The sequence below is a fragment of the Citrus sinensis genome, chromosome 7 (genome assembly GCF_022201045.2).
Source record: "Citrus sinensis cultivar Valencia sweet orange chromosome 7, DVS_A1.0, whole genome shotgun sequence".
Taxonomy (NCBI): domain Eukaryota; kingdom Viridiplantae; phylum Streptophyta; class Magnoliopsida; order Sapindales; family Rutaceae; genus Citrus; species Citrus sinensis.
The window spans coordinates 2,210,422-2,229,680 of record NC_068562.1 but is presented as its reverse complement, the minus strand read 5'-3'; the positions used below and the strand labels follow the sequence as shown (position 1 = coordinate 2,229,680).

The 19,259-nt window shown below is 38.2% G+C and overlaps 4 protein-coding genes across 4 annotated transcripts; 3 read left to right on the top strand and 1 right to left on the bottom strand.

The window, feature by feature from the left end:
* The first annotated feature begins 4,674 nt into the window (after positions 1 to 4,674).
* LOC102628775 (GATA transcription factor 18-like) lies at positions 4,675 to 6,798 on the top strand. The gene is made up of 2 exons (XM_006466737.4): positions 4,675 to 5,873; positions 5,962 to 6,798. Exons 1-2 carry the CDS (start codon positions 5,400 to 5,402, stop codon positions 6,253 to 6,255), a joined length of 768 nt encoding a protein of 255 aa, XP_006466800.2. The 5' UTR covers positions 4,675 to 5,399; the 3' UTR covers positions 6,256 to 6,798.
* Positions 6,799 to 9,070: 2,272 nt separating this feature from the next.
* LOC102629335 (uncharacterized) lies at positions 9,071 to 11,663 on the top strand. The gene is made up of 4 exons (XM_006466739.4): positions 9,071 to 10,002; positions 10,999 to 11,088; positions 11,165 to 11,232; positions 11,404 to 11,663. The coding sequence occupies exons 1-4, from the start codon at positions 9,343 to 9,345 to the stop codon at positions 11,546 to 11,548; spliced, it is 963 nt and encodes a 320-aa protein (XP_006466802.1). The 5' UTR covers positions 9,071 to 9,342; the 3' UTR covers positions 11,549 to 11,663.
* Positions 11,638 to 16,581, bottom strand: LOC102629048 (sugar transporter ERD6-like 6). Its single transcript, XM_006466738.4, has 18 exons — positions 16,045 to 16,581; positions 15,885 to 15,947; positions 15,717 to 15,806; positions 15,568 to 15,627; positions 15,415 to 15,480; positions 15,261 to 15,326; positions 15,098 to 15,173; positions 14,701 to 14,765; positions 14,524 to 14,616; positions 14,275 to 14,355; positions 14,097 to 14,181; positions 13,553 to 13,599; positions 13,386 to 13,448; positions 13,214 to 13,273; positions 12,968 to 13,033; positions 12,796 to 12,855; positions 12,204 to 12,318; positions 11,638 to 12,077 (listed from the first exon to the last, which is right to left on the bottom strand). The coding sequence occupies exons 1-18, from the start codon at positions 16,237 to 16,239 to the stop codon at positions 11,965 to 11,967; spliced, it is 1,464 nt and encodes a 487-aa protein (XP_006466801.1). The 5' UTR covers positions 16,240 to 16,581; the 3' UTR covers positions 11,638 to 11,964.
* Positions 16,582 to 17,102: 521 nt separating this feature from the next.
* On the top strand, positions 17,103 to 18,427 carry LOC102629620 (DNA-3-methyladenine glycosylase 1). The gene has a single exon (XM_006466740.4). It carries the CDS (start codon positions 17,388 to 17,390, stop codon positions 18,240 to 18,242), a length of 855 nt encoding a protein of 284 aa, XP_006466803.1. The 5' UTR covers positions 17,103 to 17,387; the 3' UTR covers positions 18,243 to 18,427.
* The last annotated feature ends 832 nt before the right edge of the window (positions 18,428 to 19,259 follow it).

The following is a 19,259-nucleotide window of genomic DNA, read 5'->3' as shown; positions in this document are numbered from 1 at the left end:
AAGATTTGGCAATTGATTGACACTATTGATCAAGACAGTGTTATCTTTTCTTTTCATCTAGATTTTTTCACTTAAGATTTGCTCAAGAGAGTGCAAGACAGCAAGAAATGAAATAGAAAAGTAAATCATTACGCCACTGGCTCCAAATCTTTTTGTATTTTACAGAGCATTTTCACCTTCTAATTCAATCTTGAATTTGTATCACTTGCACTAGCTTGTGGGTACGTAGCATGCAATGATAATCAAGAATATCCAACAAATAATTAATAGGTGAATTAGCTGTTTTATTGTTCAATTTTGACGGCCAAAAATCATCTTGAACCGCATAGCAAGCCTTAGCATTTGCCTTTGACCATTGCGTGTCTCAACGATTCATGCAGACGCATGATTTCCGGAACAAGCCCAGATGGGACATGTCATTGGCTGAAAACCCAAATCACAGTACTTTGGGTTTTTGTTAGAAGAGTGAAGATGCACCGAGGAAACAAGGAAATATAATAGGAACGAGTGGGGAGTGACTCAATATCTTTGTTGATAGGGGTTACGCGAAGCAATCACAAGGAAAAGACGTTTTATATTTCTAAATGCTTTTGCTCGTAACTCTTGATTCTTCTCCCGATTCGAAGAGACTAATGGTCTTGACCGGTTCAAAGATTATTGTAATTAAAAAAAAAAAGAAAAAAAAAAAGAGAGAGTGCCATGGATTTTGAACGTTGCCGCTAATGAAATATGGTTTATTTACGTTCTTTGCCTTCATCTGCAAAAGGTTCGGACAGATTCAAAGCGTTAAAGAAAAAGAACTTATTATTATTATGAAAGGGACAAAATCAACCGTCATGTAAAGAACATGTACTGATGTTATAAGACCAGATCCAAGCGTGAATGATACCTCTCCCAAGATCAGGGCAATATTCTACCTTTGACATCTTAATTAATTCGATAAAAGAGAAACAGTGAGTTTGAGCCTTACCTACTATTTTCCTTGTATTAATTTCCTACATACGACATGTGTAAAACATATTCTATAAATTATGCACCAATCAAATCAGATAAAATAGGAACTTACCAACAGCTAACTACTGCAAGAATCTAGTAACACATTCTCATTTTAATTATTAAGTAATACAATAATGCTATCTATATTGGGTAGGAAAAAACAGTCCAAATAATGTCTACATTAGCATGAACGCATATTTTCGTCCTTTTTTTCTGATGATAAGTGGTAGCATTGTGCAATTACCATTATATCCCACGGCCATTATTCTTGCAGCAAAGAAAATGTCTCACGGAACTCCGGCATGGCAGTACTCCTTACCGTACGTTTTGATAAAGTAATGATGTCTAAATTAGTAAACTCCAAGTGCGAGTTGATATGTTTATTCATCATCGTACCCAAAACGCTTTATTGTGGTTTACATCTTGCGCAGCACAGTACTAGCACTAATCTTGTGCCAAACTAATTAATTTAATTTAATACACTTAATGCTAATTCCTTTGATAGGTATGGCCGCGAAGTAATAAATTTTTGTTACAAGTAATAAACCTTACTTTACCCGAGCAGCAGCAAAACCCACAGATTGGATAAAGAAAATATTTAGAAGACTTGGAAAGACATAAAGTGGATAAATCCTGAGGCTGTGAGGCTGTAGGCTTTAGACTACCTTAGAGGAGACAATTAGAGGTTACAGTTGAGCCTTAGATATCACGATGCTGACAGCAAGTTATCTTTTTTAGGACGGCTTATTATAGGGTTTCTTTCTCCTAGAAGCTCTCCTTTATGAATGCTGGTCCATTGGGTCTTCTCTCCATCGACCCCTTTTTCTTTTCACAACTCATTTAAGTATTATTACTTTAGCCTTCCATGGCAAAGAAGATCTCAAAATTCCTGTCAACAACAGACAGTGTGTGTGACCGAGAACAATCACACTAAACCTTTCAAACCGGCTAGTTTGAACCTCTATGGATACTCTGTCCTATTTGTACAAAATGTAAAATATGTATAGCTTTTTTCTTATATATATATATATGCATGCATATTATACAACAGTTAAGAAAAAAAAATCATACCACAAAAATTTCAAAACAAAACTCTTCATAAAGTTAGAGATTAGAGATTGCTCACAAAAAAAAAAAAGAAAAAAAGAAAAAAGATAGAGAGAGAGAGAGAGAGAGAGACAGACAGACATTCCAGTTGTATCTTGTTGCTTTTGAGGAATGTAATTTTGATGAACTCAATTAACACTACAGTTTTCAAAGCTCATCATAATTAATTTACACGTCTCTAGGGTTTGTTTATTAAATTTTTTTTTATTAGTGATAACATTTTGCTATTGCATGCATGCATGCAAGGGCGAAGATTTGTCCACGACGCCCAGTGGCATGCATAAATATAAATAAAAATAATCTTGATTGTAAATAAAGGCGAGTGTGATTTATTTTACAAGGCAAAATCAGATACGGTCCTTCGGCTACTCCTTTATCTTGGAAAAGTGGAAATACGAGACCCAATTTAGTGGGTCCCACGAAATCCAACGAGCCACGTAACATCATGATTAATGAGCATGTTTGTAACCCAATGTGTGTGAGACCGAGAGGCGGTGAAGGCTTTAATTAATTAATTAATTTATTATTATTATTTTTCATGATGATTAAGCAAATCCCAGAGTTCCATTAAAAAGAGTACAAACAGATCCTCCTTAATGACCCGTTCCATTAAACAGAGTACAACCGTAATCTCCCACAGTCTCGCCAGCGGAGCGTGTGAATCACATCAACACACGTTAGTTAACAAGTAAAAGCCACGGAAGATGAGATCGCGTGAGGGCATAAACAGTGCATGTGTAATCGCGAATGCAACGCATAGTGTCTTGGGCTGATCGTAGTTTTTTGTTGGTGGTATTACACAAAGTGAATAAATAGAGAGAGCATCTTTTGGAAAGCGGTGGTCGTCCCGTTTGTCGAACTATGAAAACGCACCAATCTCTAGACGATCTGATTCTCTCGCTCTCGCTCTCTCTCTCTCTTCGTGTTTTTTTGAATCTTTTGATCAAATGGGACCGATATTCCAGAGCAGCTTGTTCGGGTTCGGCTAATCAATATCATGAATGTGGGGTTTTTTTTTTTTAACCTTTAAGGACTTTTGTTTTTATTTATTTTGTTTTTAGATTAGCAGTACACTACTCGTAACGTTTTTTTTTTTTTTTCTCTCTTTGACTTTTTCTTTATTGAGTTTCCATCTTTGACTCAATCAAGATCTCTTCTATCTCACTCACACATCAGGCCAAGCAAGGAACAGATGTTGCTTTGATGATTGCAGAGTATCTCGTTTTGGGGATACTTTTTATTATCTCTCTTTAGCTTTCTTTTTGGACTCTCTGATCAAAATCTACGCATCTTCTCTACTCGTTTACTGTTACTATTACTACTACAACTACTACACATCACAAGAAGCTTTTTCGGGCTGTGGGGAATTTTTGATTCGGAACTTGAGGTGATTATCATGACTAAATGGTCTTCGTTTGGTTCACGTGATTTCAGGGTACGGCTCCTGTGTTAATATTTACTGATTCATCATACAGTAATACTACTGTTTCTTGCTGCAATAAGCTTCAAGCATTTTTTGTTTCTTTTTTATTGCCTCAAATATTTCTAAAAATGAATATATTGAAGAATTGGACTGCCGGCAGGCATTAACGATCCAAGGAGCGGGTAGACATGCCTTTTTCTGGATCGAGTAGTGGTCAGTGGCACTGTTCCGCTGTTGAAAGTAATGCAACGTTTATGATAAATATATGAATGAAACCAAACCAAGCGCTGCAAAGAGTGTGAAAATTAAACACAGTTTTATATGTCGCTGGAGATGGAGAATGATCGCACGACTCGCATTAATCGACAACTATATATTAAATGATTCTCAATTGAAAGAACATATAATATTGAGTTATCATTAATTTAATTAGAAAACGGAAAAACCATATAAAAATTGATCAAAAGCCAAATTAAATCAAACAGCTGGCCCATGGGTGAACGAATTATTTAATTTTGAATTGTTATAAATATAGCGGTTTTAATTTGGCAGAGAATGTGGGCACAATTAAATAGAAGCGGAGCGTGTGAAGTTAGGGCGCGTGGGGGAGTGAGGGGAGAGGACTATTCCATTTTCCTTGGGAGGCTGGCAGTGACAAGAGGCAGAGAGGATGCGGACAGAGGTTTTGATGTATTGTGCTTAATACTATATCATTATATTATAAATATTACAATTAATAATAATAATAATTATTATTATATATATATATTTACCAACATACGATACAACACAAATTAATATATTTAGATAATGAGCAGTAGCAGTGTGACTGTGTGTGGGGGGTCCTCGTGATCGGAGAAGGCAGATCCATGGAAGACTGTTCCCGCTAGTCACGTGGGCTCTTTTGACTATCCAATGACCAACCCATCTGCCTCCCTCCCTTACCCTTCCGCTTTGTTATGAGCGCCCCTGCCCTTTCTCTCCCTTACCCTACCCTTCGCCTCCCTCCTCACCCGCGTTACACCACTCAAATACTATTTTATTTATTATTTACCCTCCCCCTCCCCTCAAATATTACATAATTTCATCATATTATTTTTATTCAACTACATTTTCATTTTGTGAGGGTGGTGAACCAAAATTTTTGCCGACTGGGGCTTTGCCGGCTCGGCTGCTGACGCTCTCGCGGGTCGTGGCTATAAATTGAACTTGTAATGCAGCAAGTTTGCAATTGTACTTTGTAGTGAGTGGTAGAGGATAATATTACATACACGTAATGTGTACAGTTGCAATGTACACTTGCCAATACCCTACCACTACTAAACTCTAAACTGACTCAGTCTCAGTCTCAGTCACTGACTTTTCTTTTTCTTTTTATTTTTTTCCTCTTTCTCTCTCTCTCTCTCTCTCTCAGAGTCTCTCTCTAATATAATACTTTAATCTCTGTCTCTCTCTGAGTATATAACATGCAACCTGGGTCCATCTCTGTCTCTGTGTCTTTATAACCCCTCTTACTATATACGTATGCATATCTCTCCAATTGCATTTCACGACAACGTGGACTGCAGGGGCTGACTGTTATTTCGCCCTCTTATTAGCTTATAAAGCTACCAGACACACAACCAACTCTCGTACCATTCACTATCGCCCCTGAAGCTCTCTCTTTCAAGTTTCTTCTCATTCAAACGCTATACTAATTATTATATCCCTTTGCTCTCAGTTTACTATTTGGCTTCTACTCTCTGCTTCTTCCTTTTACTATTTGCAGTTACAGACACCTCTCTTTCTTCTTCTTTCTTGTTCCTCATATCATATATTCGTTTCGCTATTTTTTTTAATTGGAGGAAAAAGATATTAAAAAAAAAAAAAAGTAATGATGCATAGGTGCAGTAGCTCTCATGGAAATATGGTTGGATCATCATGTTCATGTTCAAGCGGTCTGTATCCAAGCCAAAGCAATTCATTTTCCATGCTATTTTCAATGCCTAACCACAAATCTTACGATGAAACAGACATGTACGCTTTCATGTCTCCTTCTTCCGTTGATTGTACTCTCTCTTTAGGCACCCCGTCCACTCGTTTATCCGAAGACGATGAGAAGCGGATCCGCCATGATCAAAGACGCTCAGCTTCTAATTGCATGACAGACTTTTGTTGGGATTTTTTGCATACCAAAAATTCGCCGTACAATACAGCCCAACAAAATCATAAGACCAGTCGCGGTGGCAATAATAGTAGTAACACCATTAGTAGCAGCTCCGGCAATGATCCCCTCCTCGCCCGCCGTTGTGCTAACTGTGACACCACTTCTACACCGCTTTGGAGAAACGGTCCTCGAGGCCCAAAGGTATCTATATATATATATAATTTTTTTGTGCTAATTTATTTATTTTGATTGGTCTGTTTTACGATTGAAAGCAAATTTATTTTTACAGTCACTATGCAATGCTTGTGGAATTCGGTTCAAGAAGGAAGAGAGAAGAGCCACAGCAGCAAATGCAAACAGCTCAAACATCGCGTCAGCAGCGGAGCAGCCACATGGCTATTACAACAATTCATGGGTTCAAGTTCAACAAGCGCAGTCGCAAAAAATGCCTTGTTTTTCTCCTGCAAATGAATTTAGGTTCATTGAAGACAGTGATCAAACTTCTGATACGGGCGTTCCCTTCCTTTCTTGGAGACTCAATGTAGCAGACAGGCCCGGTCTTGTCCATGACTTTACAAGATGAAAGCATATTATACTACTTTAACGGCCAAGATCAAGATCAAGATCTTCAAATGACTTTATAACGTGCATCGCCAGGATGATGTTGAATACGTTTTCGATGGTGATGGTTGTTATGTGCGCCTTGTCTCGTCAAATTCTTTTACTTTTCTGTTGCTTTCTTTCTTTAATCTTTTTTTTTTTTGGTTATCTCCGTCTTAGTTCTTTCATAGATGGAGTGAAAATGGGATAATTCTATGTTCTTAGTTGCTTTCCTCTTTTAAGTTCTTTAGCTTTTTTTGGCTAAACCTTTCTGTTAGTTGGCTTTCTCATACACTGATGGAGCTAGCTAGATGGTGCCCAATGATCTTGATGGACGGCAATGATGGGAGTTGGAGCACTACCCTTTTAACCAGTTTGATGTTATATGATCATATTGTAGGACTAGAATTACTTCTAGCTAGTTTGTACTATTATAATTATATATAGTATCACATGAACTCGGAGTTTTAATTATTATAATCAACTGAGCCTGAGGGTACAGTTAATGCAACTCTTTGTTATAATGATTTTTTTATTTTATGCATTACTGAATTTCATAAGAGTAGCGTAGCTGCTGGTTCAATATTGCATATGATTCTGTTTGAAAAATCCGATAGTCCAATCACAAAGTCCATAAACGTTACAATGTATATCTCTGAGCCGGAGCAGGGACACTGTGGAGTCAGACCGTGATGGTCATGAACTTGTCCTATTTGATTGGCTGTCAGGAGAAAAATCTGACCGTCCGATTGGCCTAATGCACTACACTAGTCTGTAACAGGTAGTGATGTGTCACCTTGACCTTGTACTGCCAGATCATCTTTTTTCATACCATGTTGAAAACTTAAAATTTTGAATCCATTCTAAAACCATGCGACATATCCGAGAGGACTCTCCATTCAGAGAACGCGGGAGAATTCAACTTGAAAATTATAGGATTCCACAAATGATGTTTCATAGGCTTCTACTGATTTGATTTACGTTCTATCATGCAATCTGGTACACGTCAAAAAAATAAGATAATATAAGTGTTGTGACTGGCAAGAGAAGACATTAATTAAAATTTCTTTAATTAAAATTTTTTAAGTAGTGATCATAGTTAGGTTTCAGTGCTTGGCAGAAAGAATTACAGTAAATTATGCTCGGAACGTAGGTGTTTTCTCTTCAAATAAGCAGACAAAAAGTTTATAGACTTTCCATAGGATGTCAATGGCCAACTAAGACTCAAACCTTGCTAGAAATCGGGTTAATTTATAAGTTGCTGAAGCGGATATATATGTGAAGTGATAAAGTATAAGCAGGTGCTTTATATTAGGAGCTTTTATAAGTAACGTATTACATGATGTGTTGTGATTATTTTGTCTTTCCCCATTCCACTATTCACCATTTATCTTATAATTATTTAATGAGCAATACATTACATCTGTTCGTACAAATCAGAACAGAACCAACTCGAGAACCATACAACTGAAGGCAGAAGGAATCCAGACAAGACATGGGGTTGGGAAGTTTGAATCGCCGAAGCACATACTGTTTACGAGCAAACAGTACACCACAACTTGGAAGAGTCATGAAGACTTTCTATAGACTATAATACAAGCATTTCGTCACAAGATCACAAAGAAATTTAGACAGCAACTCACAGCTCAAATAGACGTCACTGTATTTGACACTACAATGAGTGTGTGTGTGTGTGTGTGTGTGTAATATTTATGTAAAGCAGCCATTGGACCAATTTTATCTATGACAGAGAGCCTACTCGGATCCGAGTGGTTTTGAGTGTTCTTTAGTGAGAGAATGATTTGACTTTGTGTTGACTGAATTAGTGCGTTTGTTTTATTGTTATGTTCCTTGTCTGATTTGTTCATGTCGCAGTGCTGAATCAGTGAACCTCGACTTAATGTAAATGGAAGAAGCTAGCATACTCACGAATTTCTTATTGCTTTCGCATTGCAGCTGTGTGTGATACGGAGGAGTTAATTTGATTTTTTGGATTGTTTTCTAGCGAGAGTGGGCCTCGATTAAACCATTCATAGTTTCTGGGCTTCTCACGGATCATGCTGATCATCCACAAAAGTCTATAAAGCAAATGGGGTCTCACCCTACCCTGTCACACCCCCCACCATGCGATGCTCAGACTCAAAACATTTTCAGCAAATAGCAACTTGAAATTTAATTTGTTGAGAGCAGTCTTAAGTCCTTGACAGTAGTGATAAATTAACATACCTTAAAAATGACGTGGCTAGGCTGGTTGCATGTATATGTGTTTTGCGAGCGTGATTGCCTGTGTTTGAATTATAATAGGAGTTGAGTGCGAGATAAAGAGATTTGAAAATCAAAATGATCTTTAACTACTGCGGGGGTTTTTTTTTCTGACTTGGGAAAGGAAAATGGATGATGGCAGAACCGAATCTGTTTGAAGAAAGGTCAGAATGGGAGTGTAGAATTGGTCAAGGCTTCAATAAACCTGCAAACGTCACATTTAACATATATTATATAAAAGAGAGTCAAATATCATTAATTGACTGGTTTATTATGGGTTAGCAAACAAACATGCGATGGCGATTAGGCGGTGTAGTTGATCAAAATCAAACAACCTTGGACGCCAATCCTATAAACTATTTCAAACCCTTTAAAGTAAACAAATGACAAATAGTTAAACAAATCTAACTACGCAAAATGTTAGCAAAAGATTTTAAGATTTCGTGCAAGATTAATGTTATACATATATCTTTAAATAAGATTCGCGTTAGCCCACGAAGTCATCATTTTACCTATAGATGTGTGTGTCGTATTCAAATGCGCTGCCCATCATCTTACCTATAACAACACTCAATGAATTCATACGAGACTCAAGTTATCGAACCACGTATAGAAATGTTCTGCATTCCTAGAAATTTGAAGTAAATTAAAAGATCTCCTTTATATTTTTATATTGACAGCAGATAACAACCCGTCACCAAACCTGCCTTATTCACGTTTAGTTTTTAAACCTCGCCCTCTCTTTATTTAGAATCTCTTGGGGACTAGTGCTGCTGTGTACTTGATCATCAAGAAGCAAATTGGAAAAATGGTGAACTTAGTGGCAGCCCAGAGGCCATTACTGCAAGGACTGATGAAGATGGCTGGAGTGCAACCCCACGCAGTAGAAATCGAGCCAGGCACTACGATGAACTTCTGGGTTCCGCGTGAAACCATAGAAAAACCAAAGAAAGGTGAAAAGATCATCGAAAAAGAAGCACTGAAGAAACCAAGCAAACCAGTTGTTGTTCTTGTGCATGGCTTTGCAGCTGAAGGGATTGTCACATGGCAATTCCAAGTGGGTGCCTTAACCAAAAAATACTCGGTTTATATCCCCGACCTTCTATTTTTTGGTGGCTCTATCACTGACGAAGCCGACCGGTCGCCAACTTTTCAAGCTCAGTGTTTGGCAACGGGTTTAGCAAAACTCGGGGTGGATAAGTGTGTGCTTGTAGGGTTTAGTTATGGGGGCATGGTTAGTTTTAAGGTGGCTGAATTGTATCCAAACTTGGTTCAAGCCATGGTGGTGTCTGGTTCGATTTTGGCCATGACTGACTCCATCAATGAGACTAATTTAAACAGGCTCGGCGTCTCTTCTTCTTCGGAGTTGTTGCTGCCTAATTCTGTTAAGGGATTGAAAGCACTTCTCTCTGTTGCTACCTACAAGAAGCTCTGGTTCCCCAGTTGCCTTTACAAAGATTTCCTTGAGGTAATCAATATGCACCATTCTTATTTCTCTGTGTGTATGTATATATTTAATTTTTTACCCTTAATTTCCTTTTGCGTCTTTTGTTATCTGTACAATTAAATGCTGTTTTTTCTTTTTAAGTTCATAACACCATGTGTCTTTATTTTGAGAATTGCTCTTTGCATGACTTGAAATCACAATTTTTGTTTTTAATTTTTTTATGGCATAATTGACTACCATGACTAGCTAACAGCACCAGTTAGGTAGAGCTTGCACAATTGCTCAGACCGAGTTAAATCGATAATTGAAGCTTTTGTTTATCTAAGCTAGGTTATCATTGTTTTTGTAAACATCTCGTTCATCTTTTGTTTTGTTCCCTTCAAGCCCACCCATTAGGCGCATTACTTGATGGTGCATATATGAGCATGGCTTCAACAGGATGTACAAGCGAAATAGCACATATTTACAAACCAATTTGAGTCGTATTTCTTGGTTACGATTCTGATAAGATCAAAGTACGTACATCAAGAAGAAAGTAATTGAGATGTGAAAGGGCAGTGCAATAAGTTACTCAACTACAGTGGCCCTTGATGTTGGAAGCTTAGAGATGGGTGAAAAAGATTAGCCATTCTAAGCAGTTCGTCGGTCAATTTAGTGTTTCGTATTTTTGTAATTCTAGAATCGCTTCCGCAACTGGGTGAGGACCGGTAGTGTGGTGATAACAACAATAAATGATTTTAGCTCAACTACTAGGCACCCCACAACTAGTGCGGAACATGATCCTCTTTTGATATGAGTATTATTGAGTTTTTAATAATTTTATCATGTGTCTTTTAGTAGTAAGATTTAACTTCTTTTATTTTTTTATTTATTAATAACCAATCAATAATTAATTTATTTACTCAAAATATGATCAAATCATAAAAGAATCTTGATCCTAGTCATAACTATAATGTAGTTCAACGATACGCCAGGGAGCAATGACCATTATTAATGTGTTGGAGATTGCAATGACAGGTGATGTTCGCCAACAGGAAGGAGAGGGCTGAACTCTTGGAGGGTTTGTTAATCAGCAACAAGGATCCCACCGTCCCGAATTTTCCACAGGTAGCTCAATTACTGCCTCTCTTTCTCTTCCTATATTTCTCCAGAAAATGACATTTTTACTTGACAAATTTTGCAGAGAGTGCATCTCTTGTGGGGTGAGGATGATCAAATATTCAATGTGGAGCTCGCCCACAACATGAAAGAGTACGTCAGATTATATACACCGGCCGCTTGATTGATTCACTAGTTACACTTTAATAAGCTGATTAAGATCATTAACAACCACCAACCCACTGACCAACCAAATGGTCAAAATAATTATAAAAGTAAGTCAGTAATCAATTCTAAAAGATGGCTTTCCATGGTTGATGACAGGCAACTGGGGGCAGATCATGTCACATTTCAGGGAATAAAGAAGGCAGGTCACTTGGTTCACTTGGAACGACCCTGTGCCTACAACAGGTGTCTCAAACAATTCCTTGCTTCTCTCCACGCAGATGGACAATTCACACCATCCTGAAAAGAAAACAGAAAATCCTCCCCCGCTTTCCTTATCAACATTTATTATCACATTATCTGTATTATGTACCACTGCTTTAAGTTGTCAAGTGAAATAAATAACTCCTTTTGCTTTTTCTTTTTTTTCCCCCTTTTTTGAATTTATATGAATAACTCTTTTTATCCACAAAACTGGAGATAATTATTTACTATTACATAATGTTCCAGTGAAAAAGAGTAATTTATCCATTGTTCTTTCCTTTTCCCCTTCAACAACACCACAAAGCAACTGTCGTAGACCGCCCCTACAGATGATACAATGAACTATGGTGCAATGATGGAAGCAATTCGCACAAATAAAAGCGCATTGACATATATTTGGGAAGGATTAGGACCATGAGTGCAGAAGCTCTTTATTACAAGTGCAAGCCAACAATTTTATCTGAAGGAAAACTGAATTTCTTCCAGACTTCTTCCTTTGGTTTCAGGAACCCAGAGAGACACAAAAGCAACAGTGAAAGCACACACTATCCCGTAAATCAAGAAGGTGCCTGTTGACAATGAAGACACCGCACTCATCAAAAATTAAAGATTGTCCCATCCACCACACTTAACAAATATAAAACCCACAGAACAGACATAAATAGAGAGAGAGAGAGAGAGAAAGTGAGAGCTACCTCCATTGCTCCAATCTAACAGAAAATTTGCAGTCATTGTGACAATCCACGATACCAGCCAGTTTGCCAACGTTGCAACACTGCCAGCAAGGCTCTTGATATTCACTGGAAGTATCTGAAATTTGAAACGAGTATAGAATATTGTAAAGCAGCCCCAATTTAGTAGCCTTAAGAAAATAAAATATTAACAAATATTTAGGTCAGCTAAATCTTAGTCTTTGTTAAAGGTAAACCCATGTTCGAGCGGCAGCACGAGACTTCAGTTATTCCATTTCAATTTTTTGTTCCCTCTACCCGTCAAGAAAGGAATAGGTTCACCAAAAGCAATCATTCCAGCCCTGCACTAAGCAGATCTATGTGCTGAATGATATAGGGTGGCAGAGAGTTACCAAAAGTGTGTATATGATTTCAAATGCTAACAGCTATCACTGATTCGGTTTTCCAAGTTCAGAGGCCTATGAAAACCACCAGCCACAACTCATCACCCCCATCAATGGCTCAGTGCAATAAATCTCGTGCCCCAGAAATATACATAATAAATCTCAAGAACAAAAACGTGAAAAAAATTTTGATATTCAATTTTTTTTCATACCTCGGACATTATAACCCAAGGAATAGCTCCAACTCCCAAAGAGAATGAAATCACTACAGTCTGGAAGCATTAAAAGGGAAAAAAACGTTTGTTCAATGACTAATAAATCCTTAATAAACAAGCATTATTCCCAAAAAATATAGTTATAATCTGCATACAGAAGATATCATACCACAAGACCGACAAGCGACAATATCCCCAATATGCTATAAAAGCGAGAATCTTCTGACACAAAACCCTGGTAGTGGTGAAGAAAAACAATAGGAAGAACAGAGTATGAAAAAGCCAATCCTCAATTAATAGAGGAAAACTGGGAAAATGTATCAAGTAGGACATGTAAGATCTAAAAACTGATGATTAACATATTTCGCACATTCAAGCTAATTAAGAACAAATGGAACCTATTTGCATGACCGACCTCCAAAAAGAATGCAACTGAAACAAGGAAAAAACTAGCAGCCATTCCAGATGATGATATCTGCAAAAATATATTTCAGATTCAAAATTATTTTCATTTTATCCGTTCTCTTACAGGATTACAGATTCAAAATTGAAAAATAAAAACAAATGAAGAATTTGTTCAAACGTACTAAAAGAAGAAGCCTGCGGCCAGCTTTGTCCATCAACCATGTATTGACCCCAGTGGCAACAACCTCCAAACATTGTCAGGATCTTATTAGATTATTCTGATCAAATTTCATTTGCTGTGTTTGATACTGTAAGTGGAATATAACTTTGCATGCACACCGCGTTTTACCTGAACAACCCCAAGTCCAAATGTAGCAACGTTACTTGATGAAATCCCTGTTCAAATTTATACAGCTTTGTAAGCTATTAATGCAGGCATTGTAACAATTACTTAGAATAGCAGTGCCACTCTAGCATGCATAACAAACAAACTCAACTCAAATTCCAACAGTGATGCCATTTACTTGGGATGAGGATGTTGGAAAGTGAGGTAAGGAGAATTCTTTTATGTTGCATAAACAATGAAGTTAATATGTAGAGCTCAGTGGGTATGAGTACCAGTGTCACACAGGATGACAGGAACTTGCAATAATACAAACTCTAGCATACGGAATAATTAAAAAAAAAAAAAGATTCCTTCTTTCCATGTCATAATACAGAGTATATGTCAGACAAAGAGACTGGGTGACATCTCATGGCCAAACCCATATTGTATACTGTCAAATGTGTGTTTTCTACATTTTGGAGTCTTCATGTTAAAAATTATTCAATATATGTACTGTTTAAAGCCTCAACGATTGGTAAAATAACATCCAAAGAAATATTGATCTTACCAGCATTAGCAAAAATGTTACTGGAATAGAATAAAACACCATTGATGCCACTGAGTTGCTGAAGAACCAGTAATCCTATTCCTATCTGCACCATACGAACCGTCATTAAAACTAGAAGTTCTAAAACTTCTAACACAAAGAAAACCACATCAAAAAAATCCAGGATGAAGCAGTTTACCATCAAAGGAAACCAATATCTTTTTCGCTTAAGCTCGGCAAATCGTATTGCGGTTCTTCTGCTTGATGATGCTACAGACCTCTGCATATAGTACATGCTTAGACATAGTAAGTTTATGAAAATTGCACAAGGATTGCAGCCTTAAGAGTATAATCTGAAACTTTCATGCACAGTTTGTCACGTTAAATCCATATGGCATAAATATCATTCAGGTGTCGGGAATAAATTGGTGTCAGTCTAGTTCAGCACCTTGATTTCATTAACTTCAATGGAAATGTCTGTATCAAAACCTCGTAAAACTTGCAAAGAGGATTCAAAATCTTCGGTCATCCCCATTTTAGCCTGTATGCCAACAAGACAAATCAGCCAAGATACAATGGCAACAAAATTCTTAAACGAAAAATTAATCTTAAAGAGTTCTACTACCAGCCATCGAGGAGATTCTGGTATGAAAAACAATCCAGGTATCAACAATGTACATGGCAGAACTCCTGCATGAAGTGCAGATGATTCATTGATTAAAAACTACGAATTAATCAACTTATTTGCATGCAAATAATGTCCAGTTGAACTTAAGCTATGAAGAGTTAAGAGAAACTAAGATGTTTGAAATATTCATTGGAAAATGGGCAGCACTTAAAGTGAGGTGAAAGGAATTTGTAAACTAAGATGTTTATGCAAACCCCACACATGAAGTTCCAAACATTTTTGGTTTCCATGTTGTTCAAGTCCTGAGAAAGCATATACAGTCTATTTAACTGCTACCACTCAACAACTGTCTTTCTGCTGTATGGAAGACCTAAAGTAACTTCTATCGCCTTACCTAAAACCGCAAGCACTCTCCAATTGACAAAAAGCCCCAATAGATACGCCAGCATAATTCCAATCGTAACTGAGAGCTAGAAAAATAAAAGGAATTTGTTGAACTAACTAGTCGTTGTTGTTAACAGAAGAAGCAAAACAAGAATCAGACAGATTGAATGAACCTGATTGACAGATCCAAGACTTCCTCTCATATTTTGAGGTGCTATCTCAGCTATGTACACGGGCACCTAGACAATGTCAAAGACAAAACCATAACTTGTTTGCAATACATATTCTAAAGGAAACAGAGACTACAAAAGAGCTAGAAAAAGTTACCGTGTAAGAGATTACACCAACACCAAATCCTTCCAACAACCTTCCCATAAATAAAAACGAGGAATCCTACAACCCAGAACAAAAGTTAAAAAAGGAAAGAGACTCGCATAGCATATATAATCAGCAAGTGCCAGATTATCAATGATCACTCACTTTGGAGAAAGATATGATGAGCCATCCTATAATATTAGGAACAGCAGCAATCATTAGGGACTGCGGTTCAAAATAAAGCTACAGCAATCAGTAGGAAGTATTTGAAACAACTTTTCAGTTACATTAAATTGAATGACTTGATTAGATACCCCTTTTCGGCCAATGTACTCTGCTATCTGACCGCTAGCTATTGCACCAACCATAGCACCCACATTGGCTAAAGAGCCAAATATAGAGAACTGTATGCAATAAAATGAAATTAATAACACAATTTATTTTTTTTTATAAAAAAAAAATGAAATACATGATCGTCACACCTCCGAAATTGTAAGTTTAAGATCGCTGATGATTTCGGCTTGCGTAGGTGAAGAGTAGCCACACTGCAACAAAAAGAAAAAAAAAATCAGAACAAAAAATTGAATAAACAGATGCTATATGTGCTTCAATTTGTCAACAGTGGTAGGGTGAATTAAATACAGTGAAACCGAATTGGATGGGGCCGAGGGCGACGACGAGGACGCAAAAGACAACGGAGACGGAGCCGTCACGAAGCATCTGAGCCGATGACGACATGATACTCGACTGTCTGGAGCCCATTTTGTACCAACTCCCCGTGTGGAGAAACGGCTTACGGAGATTAGCCGCTTCTTCATTATCGTCTCTAAAACTCATTGCCTCTCGTTACTTTGCGATCGACGGAGACGGTGTTGGTGTTTGGATGATTATTGATTTGATGGAATGCTTCAAAGAGATTGATCGATTGATTGGAGTGGTCGGTGGGAATGGGATTACAAGACGTTATTCTAGGCCGTAGCTCTGAAATTGGATTAATCAGTTTAGCTGGCTGGAGTGACACGTGCGAAGACGTGGCGGGTGTGTTATTCTATTTGGATAAGCAGCAAGCCAGCAAGGTTGGAGATGTCAGAGTCTTACTCTTCTTTAAACAGAGTGGCTAGATGGTCGCGTTGTTCAACTTTAACGACATTTTACAGATTTAGTACAACAACGTCATCTTACAGCGATCCTACAATGTCGTATTTTTGTTTCGAAGTTGTTTTTACCATCAAATTTTAGAAACTTATTCAGCAAGACATCCATCGTTCATATTTTCTCGTGTTTGAGTTGGTCTCTCGCTTTTTTTTTTCTCTCTCTCTCTCTCTCTCTCTTTTTAATTTAATTAATTAACGCATCATTCTCCGGGACGATATTTAGAAGACATTCATTTTGAATAATTGTTCCATCTTTAATTAAACAAAGATTAAAGTTGTTGAAAAATCCGATATTGTTTTTTATTAGACATCATATCGTTTATGACAATATCTTATCTTTCTATTGTTTAGCTTCTTCTCATCGCTTACTGTATTTTGCTGACGACTGATTAGTGCCTTACTTATCATTTAGCTGTTTAATTCAATTCAATTACCGTGACATCGTTGCATGTTCATTAATTAAGAGTCCGCCGTCGATATAGAATCTAATAATAGGTGAAGCTGAAACATAGAATTTAGATGTATATGCTACGACATCGTTTCTTGGTCAAACGAAGAACTATCTTCAATTGAGTGAGAATCGTTGATTTAGATCTAGCGGACAACAGCAAATTCAAATTGAAAGACTAGATATGCATGACACGGCAGCGTTTCTAGGTCAAACTGAGAGATCGTTTGGATTGTTTACGAAATGGTGGGCCACTGCCCTTCTTCATATGACGAAGGATTACCCTTTCCTAACCCTGGCAGCGCGCGGTGGCGGCTATTTTCCTGCACAGCCCAACAACCAAAACGAACGACACCCACCCTCCGTCCATCCCCCTCTCACAAATGAAGAAACCAAATCACACCAGTGACAATATTTCACAAAACCCCTCAGCCTCGTCCAAAATCACATTCCCACCCCGAAAAATCCGAAAACTCACTACCATCACGCCCATCACCAAGATCGCCGAAATTCCCGTCGCCACCGCCATCAGCACAAACTCCGACAATTCACCCAAAATTTTCAAACCGCTAACATTCAAAGGCGAAGTCGATATCGCTTTACGACATTTACGGGACAAAGATCCTCTTTTGGCAACACTGATTGACGCTCACCGGCCACCGACGTTCGAATCATCCCGATCGCCGTTTCTCTCTCTCGCAAAAAGCATCCTTTATCAGCAACTCGCTTACAAAGCCGCGAAATCAATCTACACTCGGTTCGTCGCTCTTTTCAACGGCGAGGACAACATCCTCCCCGATGCCGTTTTGGCAGTATCCCCTCAACAGCTTCGGGAAATCGGAGTCTCGTATCGAAAAGCGAGCTACCTTCGTGACCTGGCCGAGAAATATACAGATGGGATTTTATCTGATGAGTCAATTGTAGAAATGGACGATGTGACGATGTTCAAAATGTTGACGAGTGTGAAGGGTATTGGAGCGTGGTCTGTGCACATGTTTATGATATTTTCACTGCACAAACCGGATGTGTTGCCGGTGGGCGATTTAGGAGTGAGGAAAGGCCTGCAGGTTTTGTATGGGTTGAAAGAGTTGCCGGGGGCATTGAAAATGGAGGAGGTCTGTGAGAAGTGGAAGCCTTACCGGTCTGTTGGGTCTTGGTATATGTGGCGGTTAATGGAAGCCAAAGGAGTTCTGCCAAATGTCGCAAAAGCAGCCGTCACGAGCGTTGAAGCTGCGTAATTTGTTTCTGTTCCTGCACCAAACTTAGCTTCGGGTCATCGGGTGTATGCAAACTGTCAAAGATTCTCAGTGTTTATTTTTTCTTCGTCTTTTCAACTGGTTTTTGTCATTTTGCTCATGAGATTGTTGGTGTGTTGTTGTTGCAAGTGGTTCGGTTAGCTATCGCAGATTGAATTATTGCACTACTCCTGGCAACTGATTTAATCCAAATTCGAACAACAATTTTTCCCCCCTTTTGAAAATACAAGGATATTATTAGTTGTAATTATTAAAAGAAAAAAATTGTCAATGATGATCATGTCAAATGAAATGGGCATCACTTCGTACAAAGTCTTGTTATCTCATAGTACCACGGACATTTGAGACACAAGTAGCGGTCGCAGAAGTGATCTTGGTTGCTGTTTCTTGTTTCGTTTTCTGATAAAGTTTGATCGCATAAGCCGCAAGGCAAGGCAAGAGGCCCAGAGCCATTTCTATGATCCCCTTTAACCGACCAATACGTAATTCGGCCTCGAGTATCAACTCAGTAGTGAGTGTAATCCACAAGGCATCAGTTGGCGTGCTGTATTGACGTGTGTTTGGGCTCACTTGGACATCCAACTTGTCACAGCCCAATGGTACGAACTAGTCGAAGACACCCATCGGAACATGGACCACTGTCTCAAAGCCCTTAACACAGAGGGAAGCCCAAGGCAGTGTAGCCTTGTCTAAAAGTACACCAACAAACATGCCTTAACAGTTTTGGTAGGCTGCCTAGGCACGTGGAATCGTGAGATGTGTTTAAGCTGAGTGGGCCTGCAATCTATTACCATTGATTATTTAATTTTTATTTGGTTCTTGTTTAGTTGATTACCACCCACATACACACACACACACACACACACACACAGGTGAAGCCACATTATGCACTCCTAGTGTTCCAATCCTCGACAACACTATTTTCACGAAAGAATAAGACCATAGATTCTAATATTATTTCCACCTTGCAACTTCAACACGACAACACCTGTAGGTCTT